The sequence below is a fragment of the Prionailurus viverrinus genome, chromosome D3, assembly GCF_022837055.1.
Source record: "Prionailurus viverrinus isolate Anna chromosome D3, UM_Priviv_1.0, whole genome shotgun sequence".
In the NCBI taxonomy this organism is placed as follows: domain Eukaryota; kingdom Metazoa; phylum Chordata; class Mammalia; order Carnivora; family Felidae; genus Prionailurus; species Prionailurus viverrinus.
Window position 1 is genome coordinate 2,250,628 of NC_062572.1, and position 19,689 is coordinate 2,270,316.

Consider the following 19,689-nt stretch of genomic DNA (forward strand, 5'->3'; position numbering starts at 1 on the left):
GGCACGTCTGCCACGGAGAGCCCGTCTCCTGTGCGTCCTCCACTAGGAAGAATGGCAGGAGAAGTGACGCGCCTCCCTTCCCACACACACCCTGGGCGGTTGTAGAGAGGGGCTCAGGTACACGTGCCTGCGGGGTCAGCTCGTCGCCGATCCTCCAGGGTCCCCGTGCCGCTAAGGGGCAGCTACCCCCCCCCCCCCCCACCTCCAGAAATGTCTGCTGTGCCGCTCTTTGCTGTGGGGCCCGTCCAAGGCCGCCCTTCCTTCCACGCAGGTCAGCTGTGCCCGGTGGGGGGGAGCCTGGGTACCGGCAGGAAGAGCAGCTTTCTTGAAGCCAAGAAGGTCATTCTTCGAGAACGTTCGAGGGTGTAATCTGTCTCCTGCGGATCGTCTCTTAGTCCCGAGTTACTCGCGAGATCCCCCGGAAGTGCCCGTCTCAGCCGCCCCTTTGTCGGACCTCTGTGATTCGTTAATCCCGTCCTGCCGAACCTCGCTTGTCAGTAGTTTTCGCAAACAGTTCGTTTCTTCTCCGGGATCATTTTAAGCGGCTGCATAAAGTCTTCCGTCCCACACAACGTGGGCTTTTCAGTTCGTGATGGTTGACTTCCGTGTCGTCGTGTTCTCCAGCGTGTGCCAAGCCTGTAACCAATGGGCCCCTGACCCACAGAGCAGCCTGACCCACGGGCAGGGGGGCAGACTCTACCCGACGGTGGGAGGCGGTCTGAGGAGGAGCCGAGTCGAAAAGGGTCAGCGCCTTTGTCTTCCGTGCTGACTCGATTCCCTGCCCGGCCACCGGCGTCGGTCATGAAAACTGGGATAACAAGGACCCCTCTTTCCCCTGAAGCCTACCGTGAGGTTGTGGGTCAGTGCTGGGGGCACAAGAAACAAGACACGCCAAGCTCAGGGCTCCGTGGGGGCTCAGGAGGGACGAGGGGGCACACGCGTTGGTCCCCCCGGAAGGCTTCTAGAGAAGCCCAGGGTGCGATGGAGAGGACGGGGTCCAGGTGGGGCGTGAGCGCGAGTCGTGTGCCGCAGCTTAACTCCCCGTCACCGATATCTTCGTCCGTAAGCCTGAGGGCTCACGCAGCGGACGGTCTGGCCTCACAACTCTGGAGGCTGGAGGTCTGAGACCGAGGCACCGGCAGATTCGGGGTCTGGAGGCGAGGATTTGAGCCCCCACTGGAGGTAGAAGTGAGCACCGAGGCAGATCCCAGACCGGTGTCCCCTCTTGGCCATTGCCCTTAAGAACAATGAGGCCTGATAGCTTAATCGACTTCCAAAGTGCCAGAGCCAGGTGGTCAAGGGAACACTGGTGACCCTGAACGAGTTAATGGGGTTTCTGAAGACGGGTGTTAGCTACAGGCTGCGGCGCAAGCCCTCAGAAAACTCTGGTCTGGATAGAGCGACCGCTCCGCAGAAAGGCTGGCACATCACGAGTTCCAGAGTCCCTCCTTTACGAGAAGCCACTCACACCCCAAGAGACAGATCTCGTGGGTCCCGAGCAAGCCAATACCGGATCTCGCAGGCGGGATTGCAACTGTCCCTGCATGTCCCAGGGACAGTTATCAGCAGCGGGATGGGCAATGTGTGTGCTTTGGGACAACACCAGCCATGTGAATGGTTTGGGGCAGGAAACGTTTTCAGTGGTAGCCGTTGTGATACCTAAATTCTCGGTGTGGAATTTAAAGCTGGCGTTCACCGGCAGGTTTCAGATCAGAATTTGAGATTATCTTTAGGGTTTGCAACACTGCATACGGCTTTTCCTCAAAAGGACTCTGGCAGCTACGGGACCCAGCAGGGCCTAGACAAACAAGGCACATCATTCCCAGCTGGCAGCGCCAGGGTCCTGTGGCCCTTGAAGAGGCCAGGCCTGCTCACTGGGAGCGGCCTGACTTCCTCCCTCCAGCCTGGGCCAAACATTGCCCTGCGTGACCCCCACCCTCCAGTGCCAGGTGAACTGCATACTTGAGTGAGGACAGAGGGGCTGGCATTTCTCCAGAGCTATCCTGTCCCCCTGCCTGCTGGGGCTGGCTTGGTATTTGCAGCCTCCAAGATTCAAAGCAGATTGTGACCAGGAGCCTGCATGCAGAGTCCCCCATCGCTGCAGGAAGGGCAGGCTGCTTCCCAGATGGGCCATGAGAGACCTATCGATAGAACTTATAAATTCCTCATATCCTTCCTGGGTTTTGTCTGCTTGGTCTATCCGGTCATTGAGAGTTATTGTCTGTGTGTCTAATTTCTTCTTCAGTGTTCTCATTTTAGCTTTATATATTGTGGAGCTCCATTAGTAGGCACATACACGTTTTTGTAAAATTGTTTTTAATGTTTTTTTTTTAATGTTTATTTATTTTTGAGAGAGAGAGAGAGAGACAGAGTGTGACCCAGGGAGGGGAAGACAGAGGGAGACACAGAATCCAAAGCAGGCTCCAGGCTCTGAGCTGTCAACACAGAGCCCGACGCAGGGCCTGAACCCACGAACCATGAGATCATGACCTGAGCTGAAGTCGGACGCTTCACCGACTGAGCCACCCAGGCGCCCTGGCACATACAAATTTAAAATTGTTAGTTTTTCATGATGAATTTACCCCTTTCTCGTAATGAAATGCACCTCTTTGTCTCTGATAATTAGTTTTTGTCTTGAAGTCTGTTTTGTCTGATACTCATAGGACTACCAGCTTTTCCATGCTTAGTATTTGCATGTTATATCTCTTCCTAACCTTTCAAATTCTTTGTATTTTTATTTTTTGTATGTCTCTTGCAAATGGTCTGTGATTGGGTCTTGGTGTTATAACAATATGACAGTCTCTGCCTTTTAATTGGAATCTTTAGTTCCTTCACGTTTAGTACAATGATTGATATGACTTTAAGTCTGCCATTTGTTCTTTATGTTTCATTTGTCCTGTCTGGTTTTTTTCTTCATCTTTCCCTGCTTTTGTGTATGGGGGCGGGGGGGCGGGGGGGGTGGGGGGTGGGGTGGGGATCCACTGAGAGTTTTTTTCTATTCCATTTTCTCCTCTGCTGACTTTTTTTTTTGTTGTTGTTATAACTCTTTATATTCTTGTTTTAGAGATTGATGTAGGGAGTAACACATGCCTATTTAGCTCATTAAGAATTAGTTTACGTTAATAGCATAACGTTATTTATAAGGGAAGAATAGTACCAGTGTATAATTCCATTTATGCACCTTCATTTTCACTATTGCTTTTATATATTTTATCATATGTTTTATTGTGTTATGATAATGTTATATCCCTTTTTGGTCCACATTTCCATCTGTTATGATTTCCTTTTAGCCCTGAACAGTTTCCTTTAGCATCTCTTGCAGAATTCTTTTGCTTAGGTAAAAAAAAAAAAAAAAATCCTCATTATTTCACATTTATTTAAAGATAATTTTTTCTCTGGTTATAGAATTCTAGCCTTTTTTTAAATTTCAGGACTTTGGAAATGTCATTCCTTTTCTCTTGGCCTTCCCTATTTCTGCAAGGAGTCAGCTGAGTTTTCTATTGTCCCATTCATTCCCTGACTGCTTTCAAGATTTTTCTCTTTGTCTTTTTTGAAATTTACTGACAATCCTTGATCTAAGGGTGGTATTGGTGGTAGTTTTTCTGCAAATTTCAAATTTTAGATCTCCACATTTTTTCTACCGTATTCTGTCTTTCCCTTCTGAGAACCTAATTGTATATGAGTCAAATTGCTTGCTAATGTCATACAGATGTATGAACTCCTGTTAATTTTTTAAATCATTTTCCTCATTGTGTTTCAGTTAGGATAATTTCTATGATAATATCTTCAACTTTATTAGATCTGTCTTTTGCAGTGTCCAGTCTGCTGTTAAGACCATTAAATGAAATTTTTATTTTGGCCATTGGAGTTTTCAGTTCTAGGATTTTCATTTGGTTCTTTTTTTTTTTTTTTAATTTTCTTATCACTCTGGGGATTCCCATCTCTTAGCCTATCCCATTCATCTTTACCTATCCATTTTTAACCTGTTTGTAATAATTGTTTTAAAGTCTTTGCTAATTCTAACACCTGAGTCACATATGGGCCTGTGTCTATGGACTGTTTTTTCTCTCAGTCACATATTCGCTCATTTCTTTCCACATCTGGTGACTTTCATTGTGTGTTGGACAGTGTACATTATGCACGGTGGAGACTGAATTCTGTTACCTTTCTCAGTAACAGCTATAACAGCACCTCTGGAGGGTGTTGAGGTGTATCCTTGCAGACAGTTATATTACTCGTGACGTATCTACGTCTCATATATGCTTGTTTTAGCTTTATTTGGGTGGGTGTGTTTCATTTTTGCCTTTAGAATGCAGCCCTCCATCCTGATGTATGACCCCGGCTTCTATGATTTGGACCTTCCGTGTCTCCAGTGGAAAACGCAGGCTCCTCTAACTTGGCGGGACTTGAACCCCAAATCCCTCGTCTCAGCGCCAGGCAGCCCTCAGAATCACGACTGAACTCTGCAGCCGTCTGGCTGTTTCCTTTCCTGTATGTTGCTTGCATCCTTGTCTGCCCTGCACAGGCACGACTTAGGAGTCAACTGCGTAAATAGCGCGAGGGGAATGGGCTCACAGAGGTTGGGGATCCTGTTGCATTGCATCTTCACTTTCCGGGATTTCTCTTCTCGATTTCTGTCATCTCTGCCATCACTGGAGGCCAGCCTCCAGTTCCACGCCCTAGCAAGACCGCCTGCCACTTTCTGCTTGGACTCTGTCTCTCACACGAGCTAGCTGGGCAGTGCCCTAGGGGAGAATGAGAAGGAATCTGGTTACGTGTGGGATTTGCTATGTGTTTCCCGTCTTAAAAGGTGCAGACCACACGGTGTCCGCCCTCTCTACCCCGTAGCGCAGGATGAACTGCGTAGGGCGTGTTCACCGGAAGCATTTTGAAATGGGTTGAGAGTCTTCTCTCCGCCATGAGGCATGGGCTGCTTCTCTCCCTGCTGGGTGTTCTTTGCAACAAAGGAGAGCAATCCGGCTCTGACGAGAACCGCTGATTCCTTTCATCTTGTGAACGCAACCAGGTCACGAGGACAGTGTTGGGGAGACTCGGGGAAGTGGTGCCCCACGGTGTTCCCGAGAGCCCTGGCAGCCAGTGAGCTGTGAGTGGATGAGAGCCCCCGCGATGTGTCCCATGCTCTGGGGGTGAGTCCGCGATGGTGACCGATCACAGGGGAGGGAGACAGACGGCACTCACGGTTGATGCGATTAGCAGTGCTTGAGAAGGAACAGTCACCCTTGGAGACTGAGAACAGACTCCTCCCCGCGAAATCCCCGGAGCCTGGTCAGACACCATCCAACTACCAGCAGCCACTGAAACAGGTGATTCCCACCCAAAGGACTGTTCCCTCCAGAGTGGCCTTCCACTTCTGATATAGAAGGTGGGGATTTCAGTGTCTTTTATGGGAGGGGGAGGAGTATCGTGCCCTTGGGGTCAAGTTGAAACGACCGGTAACAACAGTAAGCATACAGATGGCACTTACTCCGAGCCCGTGTGCTCTTATGAGCACTGTACGTACATCTTAGTTCTCTTCGTCGCACAGCTTGGTGAGCTTGGTGATACTGATCGTTTATTGTATGTTAGAAACTGTGATTTCTCAGAGGCTTGCGCCCGAGTCGATCCGACGCACACGTCCCTGGTGGGCAGCTCTGTTCCAGCGGCCGTCTGGGGACCCGGGCACGTCCATCCCGTGGCCTCACCCTTTCCAGCACGTGGCCTCTAAGGTTGCCCCCGGGGGTCATCTCCTTCTCAGACCACCACAAGGGGCAAGGCCTTGAAGGTTCACCTGGGGAGTCTTTGGCGGGCTGCTGTGCGGAAGTCTGTCACATGGCCACGTCTTACCGAGAGGGGAGTTTGGAAGCTGAGTGTAGCTGTCTGAGCAGAGGCAGAATAGTAACGTGACGACGATGTTCTAGTGAGTACGTAGCCGTTGTTGCCGGTAGGTGCTGTCTTGCGTCTGTTTTTAGATACGGTGACTAAATAAAGACAGGAAGGGCGAGCAGTCGTCCAAGGTCCCACGCCAGTAATTGGCGGATGTGGGACTTGAACCCGGGCGGGCAGGCTCCGGTGCCCTCTGATCTGCTCCCCGTCCTGTCCGTCCTGCCTCTGGCTCGTTTGCATTTCTAGGAGGATGTGGTTATAAAGCGACAGGTCTGGCATCCAGGAGGAGCCAAGTCAGTGCCGAGCGGTGAGTGGATGGGGGAGCACAGAGGAGAGGACGTCTGCTCTCTGGTCAGGCCCTCGGCACGCCTTCCTTTGGTAGCTGTCCGGGTAGAACTTCCCTCCTGGCCAGGCTGCGAAGACAGCGGGAGGACCTTCCTCACGGCGGGTGTTTGACAGTGGACTCGAAGCTGCCCTTGCAAGTGGGCCGTGGGCAGGTGTGGGTGTGAGCCCCGCCTCCCACACTTGATGGCTGAGCGACTTCTCTTGAACCTTGATCGCCTCGTGTGCAGAGTGGGTGCGCGCGGCCACCCGAGGCCTGTGTGAGCACCCCGTGGCGAGTGGAAGAACGTGTGGCTCACGGAGGAGCCTCGCCGGACAGCTGGTGCCCTCCCACCCGGAAATTCATGCCTTGGGGGGACGGTAGCAAGGCGTGTGGGGCTCAAGACCTTCCTCCTGGAAGTTATAAATACATTCCCTTCCAAGTGAAATGCCATGCGCGTCCCAACGGGAAGATGTGTGGTGGGGGGTTGGCACCAGACCCACGGGAAAGGAGGTCACCCGTGGGTGACAGGCAGCACTGGCGATCCTGTTGTCACCAGGAGCCGCCAGAAGGACCGGGGACACGGCCACTGCCTCCATGTGGCTTGAACCGGCTGCTCAAGACCAGTGGGCACATCCAGACCGGCTGAGGCACGACACGAGCTGCCCACTGGTGCACCTGTGTGCACAGCTGGGCTCTCAGGTTCAGATGGTGTCCTCGCACCCGTGTCTTGTCGCTCAGCTCTGTCCCCTCCCTGGGGTGGCAAGATACGTGGCCCACGCCTGCATCCTGTCTAGTCTGATGGACAGAGAGAGGAAGGAGAGGGGGAAGCAGGGAGAGGGGCAGGGAGAGAGGGAGGGATCGCCTTCGTCTCCCAAACGCGGGTCTCTCCTAGCGCGACCGGAGCCGATCCTGTGGCGGGTAATTGCATCCACCTGGTGGGCTGGGAGCAGGGCGCAGGTGGCCCCGGAGGGCGGATCAGCGTCCAGGTGAGCGGCAGAGCCGCGGTGCACGCTGGGAGCTTCCGCCCTCCCGCTGCCTCTGCCTTTCCTCACCCTCACCTCCTGCCCTGGCGACCTGGCCCGGCGCTGTCCTCCCAGGTGAGAGCAGTGGGCAGAGCAGCCGCCCACCTGCCAGAGGGCCGTGCCCTGAAAGTGCTGCCTTCTGTGCCCCCAGGCCCTCCGGCGCCCCCCCAAGATGTCACCGTCCACGCTGGGCCCACCTCAGCAACCGTCCAGGTCTCCTGGAAGCCACCCGCCCTGACGACTGCCGGGCTGTCCAACGGGGCGAACGTGACCGGCTACGGCGTGTACGCAAAAGGGCAGAGGGTGAGTTCTGGTTGGGTGGCGCGTGGGGGCGGGGCCTGCCCGCACCTGCTCCTGGAGGGGTGAGCACTGGGGGGCGCCCTCCCTCTCCCCTCTCTCCTCCACCCCCAGGACCACCAGCAGTTCCTAAACAGCACCCAGAGGGGTGCCCACGGCCCCCCACAGAACACCGCCAGCCCCCTTCTCTCCTGTCCTTCCCCCTTTCCAGAATCTTCTTTGCCCGCCTCCCACAATGTTTGCCCTGCCATGGGCGGTTCTTGCAACTCGCCTCAGTGCCGAAAACTCACTTCTCCGTCTCCACAAAATCAGCACCCCCCCCCCCCACCACCGATGGGCTCACAAACTCCACAAGGTGGTACCAGCGGCCAAGGGGAGCCCTCCTTGGGAGCACTGAGCAAGACAGCTGCACCTCAACACACGAGGCCCAACTCTGTCCTGGCCCATGACACAGACGTGGCTGCCTTGGGGGAGGCTTGGGAAGCTTCTGTCCATCCTGCTGTTCCCCCGAGGACCCAGGGTGACCTAGCAAGTGCAGGCTCCTCTCTGAGATCGGCCTGCCTTGTCCTTAAACACTGCCACCTGCAGGCGGTATGCTCCCCTGCACCCTCCTCCCCAGGACTCCCCTCTGTTCCCCTCCTCCCCTGGACTCCCCTCTGCTCCCCTCCTCCCCCAGGACTCCCCTCTGCTCTCCTCCTCCCCTGGACTCCCCTCTGCTCCCCTCCTCCCCCAGGACTCCCCTCTGCTCTCCTCCTCCCCCAGACTCCCCTCTGCTCCTCTCCTCCCCCAGGACTCCCCTCTGCTCTCCTCCTCCCCAGGACTCCCCTCTGCTCCCCTCCTCCCCCAGGATTTCTTTCTGCTCCCCTCCTCCCCCAGACTCCCCTCTGCTCCTCTCCTCCCCCAGACTCCCCTCTGCTCTCCTCCTCCCCTGGACTCCCCTCTGCTCCCCTCCTCCCCCAGGATTTCCTTCTGCTCCCCTCCTCCCCCAGGACTCCCCTCTGCTCCTCTCCTCCCCCAGACTCCCCTCTGCTCCTCTCCTCCCCCAGGACTCGCCTCTGCTCCCCTCCTCCCCTAGACTCCCCTCTGCTCCCCTCCTCCCCCAGGACTCCCCTCTGCTCTCCTCCTCCCCTGGACTCCCCTCTGCTCCCCTCCTCCCCCAGGACTCCCCTCTGCTCTCCTCCTCCCCTGGACTCCCCTCTGCTCCCCTCCTCCCCCAGGACTCCCCTCTGCTCTCCTCCTCCCCTGGACTCCCCTCTGCTCCCCTCCTCCCCCAGGACTCCCCTCTGCTCTCCTCCTCCCCAGGACTCCCCTCTGCTCCCCTCCTCCCCCAGGACTCCCCTCTGCTCTCCTCCTCCCCTGGACTCCCCTCTGCTCCCCTCCTCCCCCAGGACTCCTCTCTGCTCCCCTCCTCCCCAGGACTTCCCTCTGCTCTCCTCCTCCCCAGGACTCCCCTCTGCTCCCCTCCTCCCGCAGGACTCCCTCTGCTCCCCTCCTCCCCTAGGACTCACCTCTGCTCCTCCCCTTACTCCCTCCTCTCTGCTCCTCCTCCCCAGGACTCCCCTCTGCTCCCCTCCTCCCCCAGGACCCCCTCTGCTCCCCTCCTCCCCCAGGACTCCCTCTGCTCCCCTCCTCCCCTAGGACTCACCTCTGCTCCTCCCCTTACTCCCTCCTCCTCTCTGCTCCTCCTCCCCAGGACTCCCCTCTGTTCCTCCTCTTCCCCTCTGTCCCTCCTCCTCCCTCAGGACCTCCTCTGCTCCCTTCCTTCCCCTCCTTCTCCAGGACCCCCTTCTGCTCCACTTCTGTGGGGAAGCCCACAGGCAGGCTATGTGCATAAGAGGAGCCTCCTCCCTCTCAGGCAGCAGGAGGTCCATTGTGGCCTTTGCCTGGCCCCCTCCCCCAACCCGGCTTTCCTGGTTTACACTGAGTGTTCTCACGCCTCTGGGGCCCCTGCATCTGTATCTGATTGGTGCCGGACACGGAAGGAAAAAGTGTGGCCCTAGTTTGTGCCCTGGAAACCTCCAACAGCTGGCAGGTGCAGGGTTTGTAGAAGTCCCCAGCCCCCAGTCCAGGAGCCTGACTCCTGCCTGGTCCCCTCTGTAAGGCCCATTTGATCTCCAGGCCGGGCAGTGTGTCTAGCTGGGCACAGATGGGCCCCAGTCCCTGGGCACGAGAGGCTGTCTCGCGCTGGTCAGGGTGCAGGGGGACAAGCTGGGGGGGACGCGGGCAGCCTGTGACCGGCACTCTCTGTGCACAGGTGGCTGAGGTCATCTCCCCCGTGGCGGACAGCGCGGCCGTGGAGCTGGTGCGGCTGCGGAGCCTGGAAGCCAAGGCCGTGACCGTGCGGACCCTTTCTGCACAGGGCGAGTCCGTGGACTCTGCCTTCGCTGCCATTCCCCCTGACCTCCTGGTGCCTCCAACCCCCTACCCGAGAACTGCTCCCACACCGAAGCCATTAGCAAGTGCCGGAGCCCCTGATACCAAAGAGGAACACCCGGGTCCCCACATCATGGTGGATGAGGCCTGGGAGCAGAGCCGGGCACCGGCCCCCGCCCACGGGCACATGCTGGAGCCACCCAGCATGCAGGGCTCGGGCCCCGGGCGGCGGTCGCCCTCGCCCAGCCGGATCCTGCCGCAGCCGCAGGGCACCCCGGTCTCCACCTCCGTCGCCAAGGCCATGGCCCGGGAAGCCGCGCAGAGAGTGGCCGAGAGCAGCCGGGTAAGGCTGGGTGTCGTCTCCCTGGTCCCACTGTCCCTCGGCCCGGCTGGGAGCCATGCCCCCCTCCCTGCCAGGGACAGAACCCCATCCCTTCCTCGGGTGTATCGGTCTCCTGGGGTGCCCGGCATGTCTGCTGCGGCCTGTGGTCAGGGCTCTGGCACAGGGACCATGGTGGTCAGTGTCCCCCTCCACTCTGCCTGTCCAGCCTGTAGGGTCTCCAGGAGCCTGACCCCTGACGGCGCCCTCTCTGAGCTGCCGGATGGAGAGATCTGTGCCAGTGCTGGGGAGCCCCCACTTCCGGGATGTCCCCAGGGCTGGCCAGCCTGCCTCCGGGCTGGGGACCAGGTCAGGGCACCTCCGGAAGGGTGCAGACCCTGAAGGTCAGAGCTGAGAGACACAGGGACATTCAGAACAGCCAGCAGGGATGAGGGGTTCAGTGACAGCCTTCAGTGTCGTCTGAAACACCACAAATCCAGGCCTTTATGTGACATCTCCTAGTTGATTCAGTATGGGCCTGGAATACCTAAAAAAAGAGTTCAACATTAATTTGTGACTTGTGACGAGAACGGTCCTGAATACGCACACTGACCGGGGGGCCCCCCGCCCTGTGCGGAGTCTCACAAAGCAGAAGCCCAGGCCCGGAATGTCAGGTGCTTTTGGCGAGGCTTTGTGGGCAGGGAGGGCCTGGCAGGTGAACAGGTGCCCCTCTGCTCTCCTGGACGGCAGCCGCACATCCCGCAGCTCTAAGACCCCCGGGGAGGGTCCCCGACAGCAGGCGGGAGCCAGAGACTGGGGCTGCTGGTTCCCTGGCCAGCTCGCTTTTTGGAAGGCGTGGAGAGAAAGCAAATGTCTGAATCTCGTTTTTCAAGAAAACGTTAGTTACTCGGATCAAGAGAGCCAGGCAAATGGGACACATGGAGAGAGAACTTTCCGCTGGTTTCTGTAGGTTACCAGCCAAGACTGGAAGTGGTTCTGGTAAGGGAGCGGGGCAGCGCACCGGAAAACCTGCCCAAGCCCAGGGGCCAGCGCTGGGCCGCTTGACGCAGGCCCCTGCTTGTGGTGGTCCCCAGGGGGACAGGGGGCTGGGCCAAGGAAGGGCCGAGCCCAGGAGACGTGGGAGCCCGGAGGCCCCCTTCCCCTCTGCAGCCCTCCCGACCGCTTCTTTCCTTGTCCTTCCAAGTTAGAGAAAAGGAGCATCTTCCTGGAGAGGGGTGGCAGTCTGTATGTAAACTCAGACGAGGAGGATGGCTACGGCTCCCCGGACGTCAAGAGGAGGGGCGCCTCGGTGGACGACTTCCTGAGAGGCTCAGAGCTTGGCAAGCAGGTACGCGTGGACTGGGGTCCCCGCCGGCCTCCCCTAGCCTCAGTGCCCTGGCCTCTGCAGGGCCAGGGCCATCCCCGTCCCCGGGGGAGGAGGAGGCACCCGGCCCGGTTACGGCACTCGGTCGGTTTGGGAGCTTTAGATGTAACGGTGCCCGTGCGGTTGTGACCTCCCCTGGGGATGGTTCCAGAAGGCTTCCACACTCCCCGACTGCCCTGTCCTGGCGTCTGGTCATGGGGGTGGTTTTGTGGCCCAGGTAAAGCCACAGACAACCACCTGGTCAAGTTGGGCAAAACCTACCATTTGTTTATTCACTGTCACTAATGGGAAAAATGTTTGTTGTGTATCTGCCATGTGCCAGGCATCGGGGGGAACCAGAAATTCAAGGGTCTGCATCCCACCCCCGGCGCACACAACGTCCAGATCAGCCTCTTGGGCGGCAGGTGCATCCAGTGTGGGTTTTGGCTGCAGTTTCTGGACGTGTGCGCTCTAACGGAAGCGTCCTTGATTGGTGTCAGGCCCTGCAGTGGGCGGGGGGGGGGGGGGGGGGGGTCAGGGCGTGAAGACACCGCAGGTCATCCGCCACCCACGGCACACACAGGGCAGGGCAGTGTCACGGCCTCGGGGGCGATGTTGGACTCACACACTTGGGGTCACATCCTGGCCCTGCCTGGCTGGCGGTAGCTCCACAGGCAAGTTCCCCAGCGTCTCCAGCCGTCGGGGTTCTTTGTCTGCAAGGTTAAAAGAATTCCGCTTGCCTCGGTGTTAACACGAGAAACAGGACACCCAGCTAACGGTGACAGAGGGGATGAAGACACTTCATTAGCCCACCATACAGCCATACAGGAATAGGAAGCCCACGCAGGAGGAAGGTTGATTCAGCCTTCCAGGTGCGCCTGGGCTCTGGCTTCTCAGGCTTCGATGCTTTTGACCTTCCTCTCGTGGTTCCATAGTGGCTGCCATGGCTCCGATAATCACACCCTCATGTGGCAGCCCCCCAGGGAGGGAGGGAGGAAGGAAGGAAGGGAGAAAAAAGAAGGGGGCTTTCTTTTCAGACACTTTCTCTCTGTCTCTTTTTTTTGACGTAATTTATTGCCAAGTTAGCTAACATACAGCGTATACAGTGTGCTCTTGGCTTCGGAAGTAGATTCCCATGATGCGTCACTTACATACAACACCCAGTGCTCTTCCCAGCAAGTGCCTTCCTTAATGCCCATCACCCATTTTCCTGTCTCCCCCCACCCCAACCTCCCATCAACTCTCAGTTTGTTCTCTGAGTCTCTTGTTTCAGACTTGTTCTCTGAGTCTCTGATTTCAGAGTCTCTTGTGGCTCGACTCCCCTTCAGTTTGTAACTGGTTTTCTTCCTTCCCTTCCTACATGGTCCTCTGTTAAGTTTCTTAAATTTCACGTATCAGTGAGAACATACATCTGTCCTTCTCTGGCTGACTTATTTCACTCAGCATAATACCTTCCAGTTCCATCCACGTTGTTGCAGATGGCAGGATTTCATTCTTTCTCATTGTCGAGTGGCATTCCGTTGCGTGTGGTGCAGTTGTAAGTGGGACCAGTTCCTTGATTTCTCTGCCGATTCGTTACTGGTGTGTAGAGGTGCAGCCGATCTCTGTACGTTAATTTTATATCCTGTGACTTTGCGGAAGCAGCTTTTTGGTGGAGTCTTTCGAGTTTTCCACTGAGGGTATCATGTCGTCTGGGAAAAGTGAAAGTTTGACTTCCTCTTTGCCAATTTGGGTGCCTTTGGTTTCGTTTTGTTGCCTGATTGCTGAGGCTGGCACTTCCAACACTATGTTAAGCAACAGGGGTGAGAGGAGACATCCCTGTCGTGTCCCTGATCTCGGGGAGAGCTCTCCGTTGTTCCCCGTTGACGACGATAGCCGCTGTGGGCTTTTCGTAAATGGCTTCTATGGTGTTTAAGTATATTCCTTCTATCCCGACTTTCTTGAGGGTTTTCATCAAGAAAGGATGCTGTATTTTGTCAAATGCTTTTTCTGCATCTGCTGACGGGACCATATGGTTCTGATCCTCTCTTCTACTAATGTGATGGATCACATTGATGTGCGAATATTGAACCTGCCCTGCATCCCGGGATGAATCCCACTTGATCATGGTGAATAATTCTTTTAATGTACTGTTTATGTTGTTGAGAGTTTTCACATCCATATTCATCAGAGATACTGGCCTGTAGTTCTCCTTCTGTGTGGTGGGGTCTGTGTCTGGTTTGGGAATCAAGGTAACGCTGGCTTCGTAGAATGAGTCTGGAAGTTTTCCTTCCATTTCTACTTTTTGGAACAGCTTGAGAGAAGGATAGGTATTAACTCTGCTTTAAATGTCTGGTAGAGTTCCTCAGGGAAGCCATCTGGTCCTGGGCTCTTACGTGTTGGGAGATTTTTTTTTTTTTTAATTTTTTTTTTCAACGTTTATTTATTTTTGGGACAGAGAGAGACAGAGCATGAACAGGGGAGGGGCAGAGAGAGAGGGAGACACAGAGTCGGAAACAGGCTCCAGGCTCCGAGCCATCAGCCCAGAGCCCGACGCGGGGCTCGAACTCACAGACCGCGAGATCGTGACCTGGCTGAAGTCGGACGCTTAACCGACTGCGCCACCCAGGCGCCCCTACGTGTTGGGAGATTTTTGATAACTGATTCAATTTCTTCGCTGGTTATGGGTCTCTTCAAATTTTCTGTTTCTTCCTGTTTGAGTTTTGGAAGTCTGTGGGTGCTTAGGAATTTGTCCATTTCTTCCAGGTTGCCCATGTTGGCATATAATTTTTTTATAGTATTTTCTGAGAGTCATCTGTATTTCTGTGGTGTTGGTTGTGATCTCTCCTTCTTTCATTCGTGATTTTATCTATTTGGGGTGTCTCCCTTTTCTTTTTGAGAAGTCTAGCTAGGGGTTTATCAGTTTTGTTTATTTTTTCAAAAAAACCAGGTCTTAGATTCATTGATCTGTTCTACTGGTTTTTTGTTGTTGTTGTTGTTGTTGTTTTGGATTCTGTATTGGTTATTTCTGCTCTAATCTTTATTATTTCTCTTCTGCTGATGGCCTTGGGATTTCTTTGCTGTTCTGCCTCTAGTTCCTGTGGTTGTGTGGTTAGGTTTTGTATTTGGGATTTTTGTTGCTTCTGGAGATAGGCCTGGATTGCAGTGTATTTTCCTCTTAGGACTGCCTTCACTGCATCCCAAAGGGTTTGGACTGTCATGTTTTCATTTTCATTTGCTTCCATATATTTTTTAATTTCTTCAATTTCCTGGTTGACCCATTCGTTCTTTAGTAGGATGTTCCTTAACCTCCACGTATTTGGAGGTTTTCCAGAATTTTTTTGTGTGTGGTTGATTTCAAGTTTCATAGCATTGTGATCCGAAACTATGCATGGTATGATTTCAGTTCTTTTATATTTATTGAGGGCTGTTTCGTGGCCCAGTGTGTGATCTGTCTTGGAGAATGTTCCATGTGCACTCAAAAAGAATGTGTATTCTGCTGCTTTTGGATGAAAAGTTCTGAATATATCTGTCAAGAACGTCTGGTCCAGTGTATCATTCAGGGCAATTTTTTTTTTAATATTTATTTTTGAGATATAAAGAGAGAGACAGAGTGGGAATTAGGGGAGGGGCAGAGAGAGAGGGAGATACAGAATCCGAAGCAGGTTCCAGGCTCTGAGCTGTCAGCACAGAGCCCGACGTGGGGCTCGAACCCATGAACCCATGCGATCATGACGTGAGCCTAAGTCAGACGCTTAACCGACCAAGCCACCCGGGCGCCCCCAGGACCAGTGTTTCTTCGTTGATTTTCTGCCTAGATGATCTGTCCATTGTTGTAAGTGGAGTATTACAGTCCCTTGCAATTACAGTATTCCTGTCGATAAGTTTGCTTATGTTCGCGGTTAATTGATTTATATATTGGGCAGGCACTTTTCTCTTAACTGGGAGAAAAGTCACTCCCTGATACATCTCACTGGGCATCATGTGCCCAGCACCGAGAGAGGAATAGGATTCCCACCAACGATGTCCCTGGCGAGCAGTAGACACCTGCTTCCATCCCGAGTTAACTCGTTCATCACGGGGTTGGAATCCGATGAGACCGTTCTCGTGTAGGAGGGCACTTTCTGTACACCTGGGGGAAGACCTCCTTAAAATCAGCCTGGTCCCTGTGTGTTTAAAGCCATTCATTGTACGTCTTCTCCTTGGTGCCTGACTGAAAGAATGACAGCTGGAACAGCTCAAGCCCCGAGGTGACAGAGGCTCAGGCCGAGAACCTTCCCGGCCACTGCTCCCCGCCGATGCAGGCAAAACCTTAGGCCACGAGCTTAATGTGGCTGGAAGTGCTTGCATGTTTTTATCTCGGGTAGTAATCGGAAGCGGGAGTGTTTTTAATAAGTGTGTCGCAGGATGCGATGAAATGCATTTGTCTTGTCGCCCACCAGGAAAATAAAGAAACCTTTCTTACCGCCATCTAGCGAAAGCAGGGCGCGTTCGTAAATCTGAGCTCGTCAGGGCGTTCAGTTTCGGGGGGTTGCAGTCTGTTTTGCTGTCAGTGCTGGGGGTGTCGGTGACGGACGCTCCGTGAGTGAGGACGTGGCGCTGAACTGCAGCTGAGCTCCTGGCCGGGCTCTTTGTGTTTCTGTTTGCATGTTACCAAACCCGCAAGGAGGCTTTCCTGTGAAACCGTTCACGCGGCCCCCAAGCTGGGCGCAGGGTGAACACAGCCCATGGCGGGGGAGTCCACTGCCTGCCCAGGCTGGGCTGTTCTCCAGACGCCCCACGGTGCGCGTGTTAGACCACATGATATTTGTAAGAGCCTTCAGTGCCTTTATATGGTGTGTACACGCCCGCTTCCCACTGCCCTCCGCCCTGCACACACCGCGTGCCCTAGCCCTGCGGCCGCCTGAGCCGGCAAGGGTCTGCGCCTGTTCCCACCGGGCTCCGAGCGGGCAGCCCCGGGCCGTCTCCCTGTCCTCCTGGCTCCCTGCGCTTGATGGGATGGACACGTGCAGGCCCTTGTCACTGCCGACGGGAGCCACACGCACACACGCATATGCACACACACGTGCACGCACACGCACACGCACGAATCGGGGGCTCCCAAGGCTGCAGGGCAGGAAAAGGGTGGCAGCACAGCCCGGGGGCCCCGATTCCGGGGGCCCCACGGTGTCCCCTGCTCTCGGCCCCCAGCCGCACTGCTGCCACGGAGACGAGTACCACACGGAGAGTAGCCGGGGCTCCGACCTGTCCGACATCATGGAGGAGGACGAGGAGGAGCTCTGCTCCGAGACGCAGCTGGAGGACGGGGGCAGGAGGCGGCCTGGCGGCACATCCCACAACGCCCTCAAGGTCAGTGGCCCGGGTCACCGGCTCCCTCCGTGCGGCCTGGGGCCCCCTTTCCCTGTCCCTCCGCCGGGGCCGCGCCCTGCCGTTTCGATCGGCTTCTTCCTTGGTGCTGAGCTCATGTTCAGGCACTCCTCCGGTCTCCTGTCCCAGGCTCGCCCCAAAAGCCCGGGAGGAGGAGCTCCAGAGCATGTTTCACCCCTGGGGGTGCACGACTCGGTACGGGGAATGGAGTGGGATAGGAAAACGGCACAGGGAAGACGCCCGGCCCGGCCCTGAGTGCTGACCGCAGAGCCAGCAGCCGGGACACCGGTGTCTGAGTCAGACAAGGGCTGGGGATGAGCAGAGCCAGCGGAGGTTTTGCAGATTTTCCGGGAAAGGAGGAAGCTGGGGAGCGCGATGCTCCACGGGGCATGGCGGCCAGAGGAGGGCGGGGCAGCAGGGGCCACACGGGCTCCGCACACAGGCCCCTTCTCAGACACCCCCAGAGCCCCGCGTCCTTGGCTCCCACCTCCAGTGCGGCCGCCAGTGACAGGCTGGATGGGGGTCACCTTCACGGAACATGAGCTTGAGGCCTCCGGAGAGCCCAGTAGGAGGCCTGTCCCCGTGCGCGTCCCCGTACCCTGACCGCGTCCCGGGGCACGAGCCGCCCGCCTCTGCACCAGGCCCTGCGCCAGGCCGAGCCAGCAGTGCGGCCGTTCCCAACCCCGGGGGAGATAAAGGGCCGCCCGGCTGCTGGGACCCCTGTGGGGTTTGCAATTGGAAAAGGCCACGGAGAGGAACGTTCTGCTGGGGGATAGCACACCCCACCACCGAACTCCTCTAGGACACGCAGCCAGGCATTTTGAGTGGTGGATAGAAGGCAACATCCGGTGCTGGCTGCCAGCTCAGTGCCCGCTTGCATAGACAAGACTCAGATGTTCTCCCAGCAAAGGCCCCGGCAGAGCCTTGGAGATCCTCTGTCACCAAAGAACATGCCAGATGCGCATGCAAATCCTGCATGGTTGCAGCTCCCGGCGGTCCTGGTGGCTCCCCCCGAGCCTCTTGCCAGCTCCCAAGGCAACACTGGCCAGCGGACTCTCAGCAGCCTTCCTTGAGGGAGGCAGGCCCCAGGCTGCCCCCTGCTCCAGCCTGACTCCCCCCAGACCCCCCCCCCCCCCACACCGAGACTCCCCCTGCTTGGCCCCAGAGCTGCCTGCAGGTGTCTGTGGCTGGGCTGGGCGAAGCCTGTATCCGTTTTTCCAGGATGCTTCTCCTTTGGATGAGAAAGCCCCTGGGATGGCACTTTCTGCAAAGAGTTTAGTAAAGAAGCAGAGGGAGGCTTGGAGAGCGACAAGTTCCTAGGAAACTGATGGCCCAGTGCCCCCCCCCCTCCATCCCCTGTCTGCCTGGGAGCTAGCTGGCAGAGGGCAGAGCTGGCCTGTGGCGGCCACAGCCTCACTTACTTTGTTGTGCCCATGGCACTCTTACAGGTTTTTAAGTCAGGAGATTTCACAGGCTGGTGTGGACTTGCAGTTCTCTAGAAAGTCCCACCAAGTCTGGCATGGTTGGGCTCTGCTTCCCACCTCGGCACAGTTCCCTGTCGCTAGGCCAGCTTCCCCCAAGGCAGCCTCGCTTTGGAAGCCCCGGTTAGACCCCTGCTCCCAAACAGACTCTGGCGTCAGGTCAGCAAAGGGGAGAGGTTGGGTCCAGGGCAAGGGCGCGCTGCCCAGGCCCTCCCTGCAAGCAGTGAGCTCCAGCCACAGCGCCGGGGAAATGCGCCAGGGCCCCCAGCTTGTGGAGCCCCAGGTGGGGGTCCCGGAGGAAAGGCCTTGCCTGCAGGGGCAGGGAGGGCCTCCGGAAGGAGGAGCTGTCTGGGTGGGCTCAGTGGGTGTGGAGGATGGGCTCGAGGATGCCCCTGAGGACAGAAATGTGTGTGACCTGTGGGCTCGCAGTGGCCAGGTCACCTCTGGCGTGGGGCAGCTTCCTGGGTGGCGCTGTGCAGGCAGGCTGGGCCTGAGACCCGGGGGGGGGGGGGGGGGGGAGCGGAACGCGGCTCCCGCGCCAGGGGCCAGGATCCAGACGGCCAGGCCCACCAGGTCCTCTGCAGACACTGGTGGAACAGGGCTGTGCAGCCACACTGCCCCAGCCAGGATGCGCCCAAGGGCCGAGGTCCCGCCGTCCCACAGGCGTTTAGCTGTAGAGGAGGGGGGGCGCCGTGGGGACCGCCTCCCCGCACCGACTGCCACTTCCGAGTTCAGGCCCGCCCAGACCTCCGGCTGATCGCCCACCGCCCCCCACACATGCGGCCTCCACTCCACTCAGAGCGCGCCTCCCGCCGGCCCCGCTCCAGGCACCGTCCGTTAACCTTCTGTTCTCTTTCCAGAACCGGGCCAGAGCATGCCTTTCGCCCCCGAGTGCACGCATGCTTGCCCCTCACCGCGTCTGAGACTAATCCTGTCTATTTTCTTTCCTTCCCCCATGTCACTTCGGTCACACCCCGCGTTAACACACCACCCTTTAAGGAGTGCTTTCAGAGTAGCCGCACTGAAGGGGTCTTCCCGGAGCGCCCCGACCACCCCCAGCAGACCTACCACAGTAAGGGGCTGTTCAGTATCCCCGAAGTAGCCGAGGACGGGGAGCAGCTGTGGTTCTTGCACAAGCAGGGCTTAGGGTACTCCGCCAGGGCCAGGGCCCGCGCCCGCAGCGGGGACGAGGCCCCCCCGGCGTCCTGGCTCCCGGCAAAACCCAGGGGCCCCGGGGTCGGCCCCCACGCCGAGGACTTCGTGCCGGAAGACAGAGGCTG

At 56.8% G+C, this 19,689-nt stretch overlaps 1 protein-coding gene across 1 annotated transcript in view; it reads left to right on the top strand.

The window, feature by feature from the left end:
• Positions 1 to 19,689, top strand: part of RIMBP2 (RIMS binding protein 2) — a 142,618-nt gene that overhangs the window by 101,163 nt on the left and 21,766 nt on the right. The window contains 4 exon segments of the mRNA XM_047828669.1: positions 7,382 to 7,533; positions 9,782 to 10,243; positions 11,424 to 11,567; positions 16,752 to 16,910. Of these exon segments, the coding sequence (XP_047684625.1) occupies positions 7,382 to 7,533; positions 9,782 to 10,243; positions 11,424 to 11,567; positions 16,752 to 16,910 (917 nt within the window).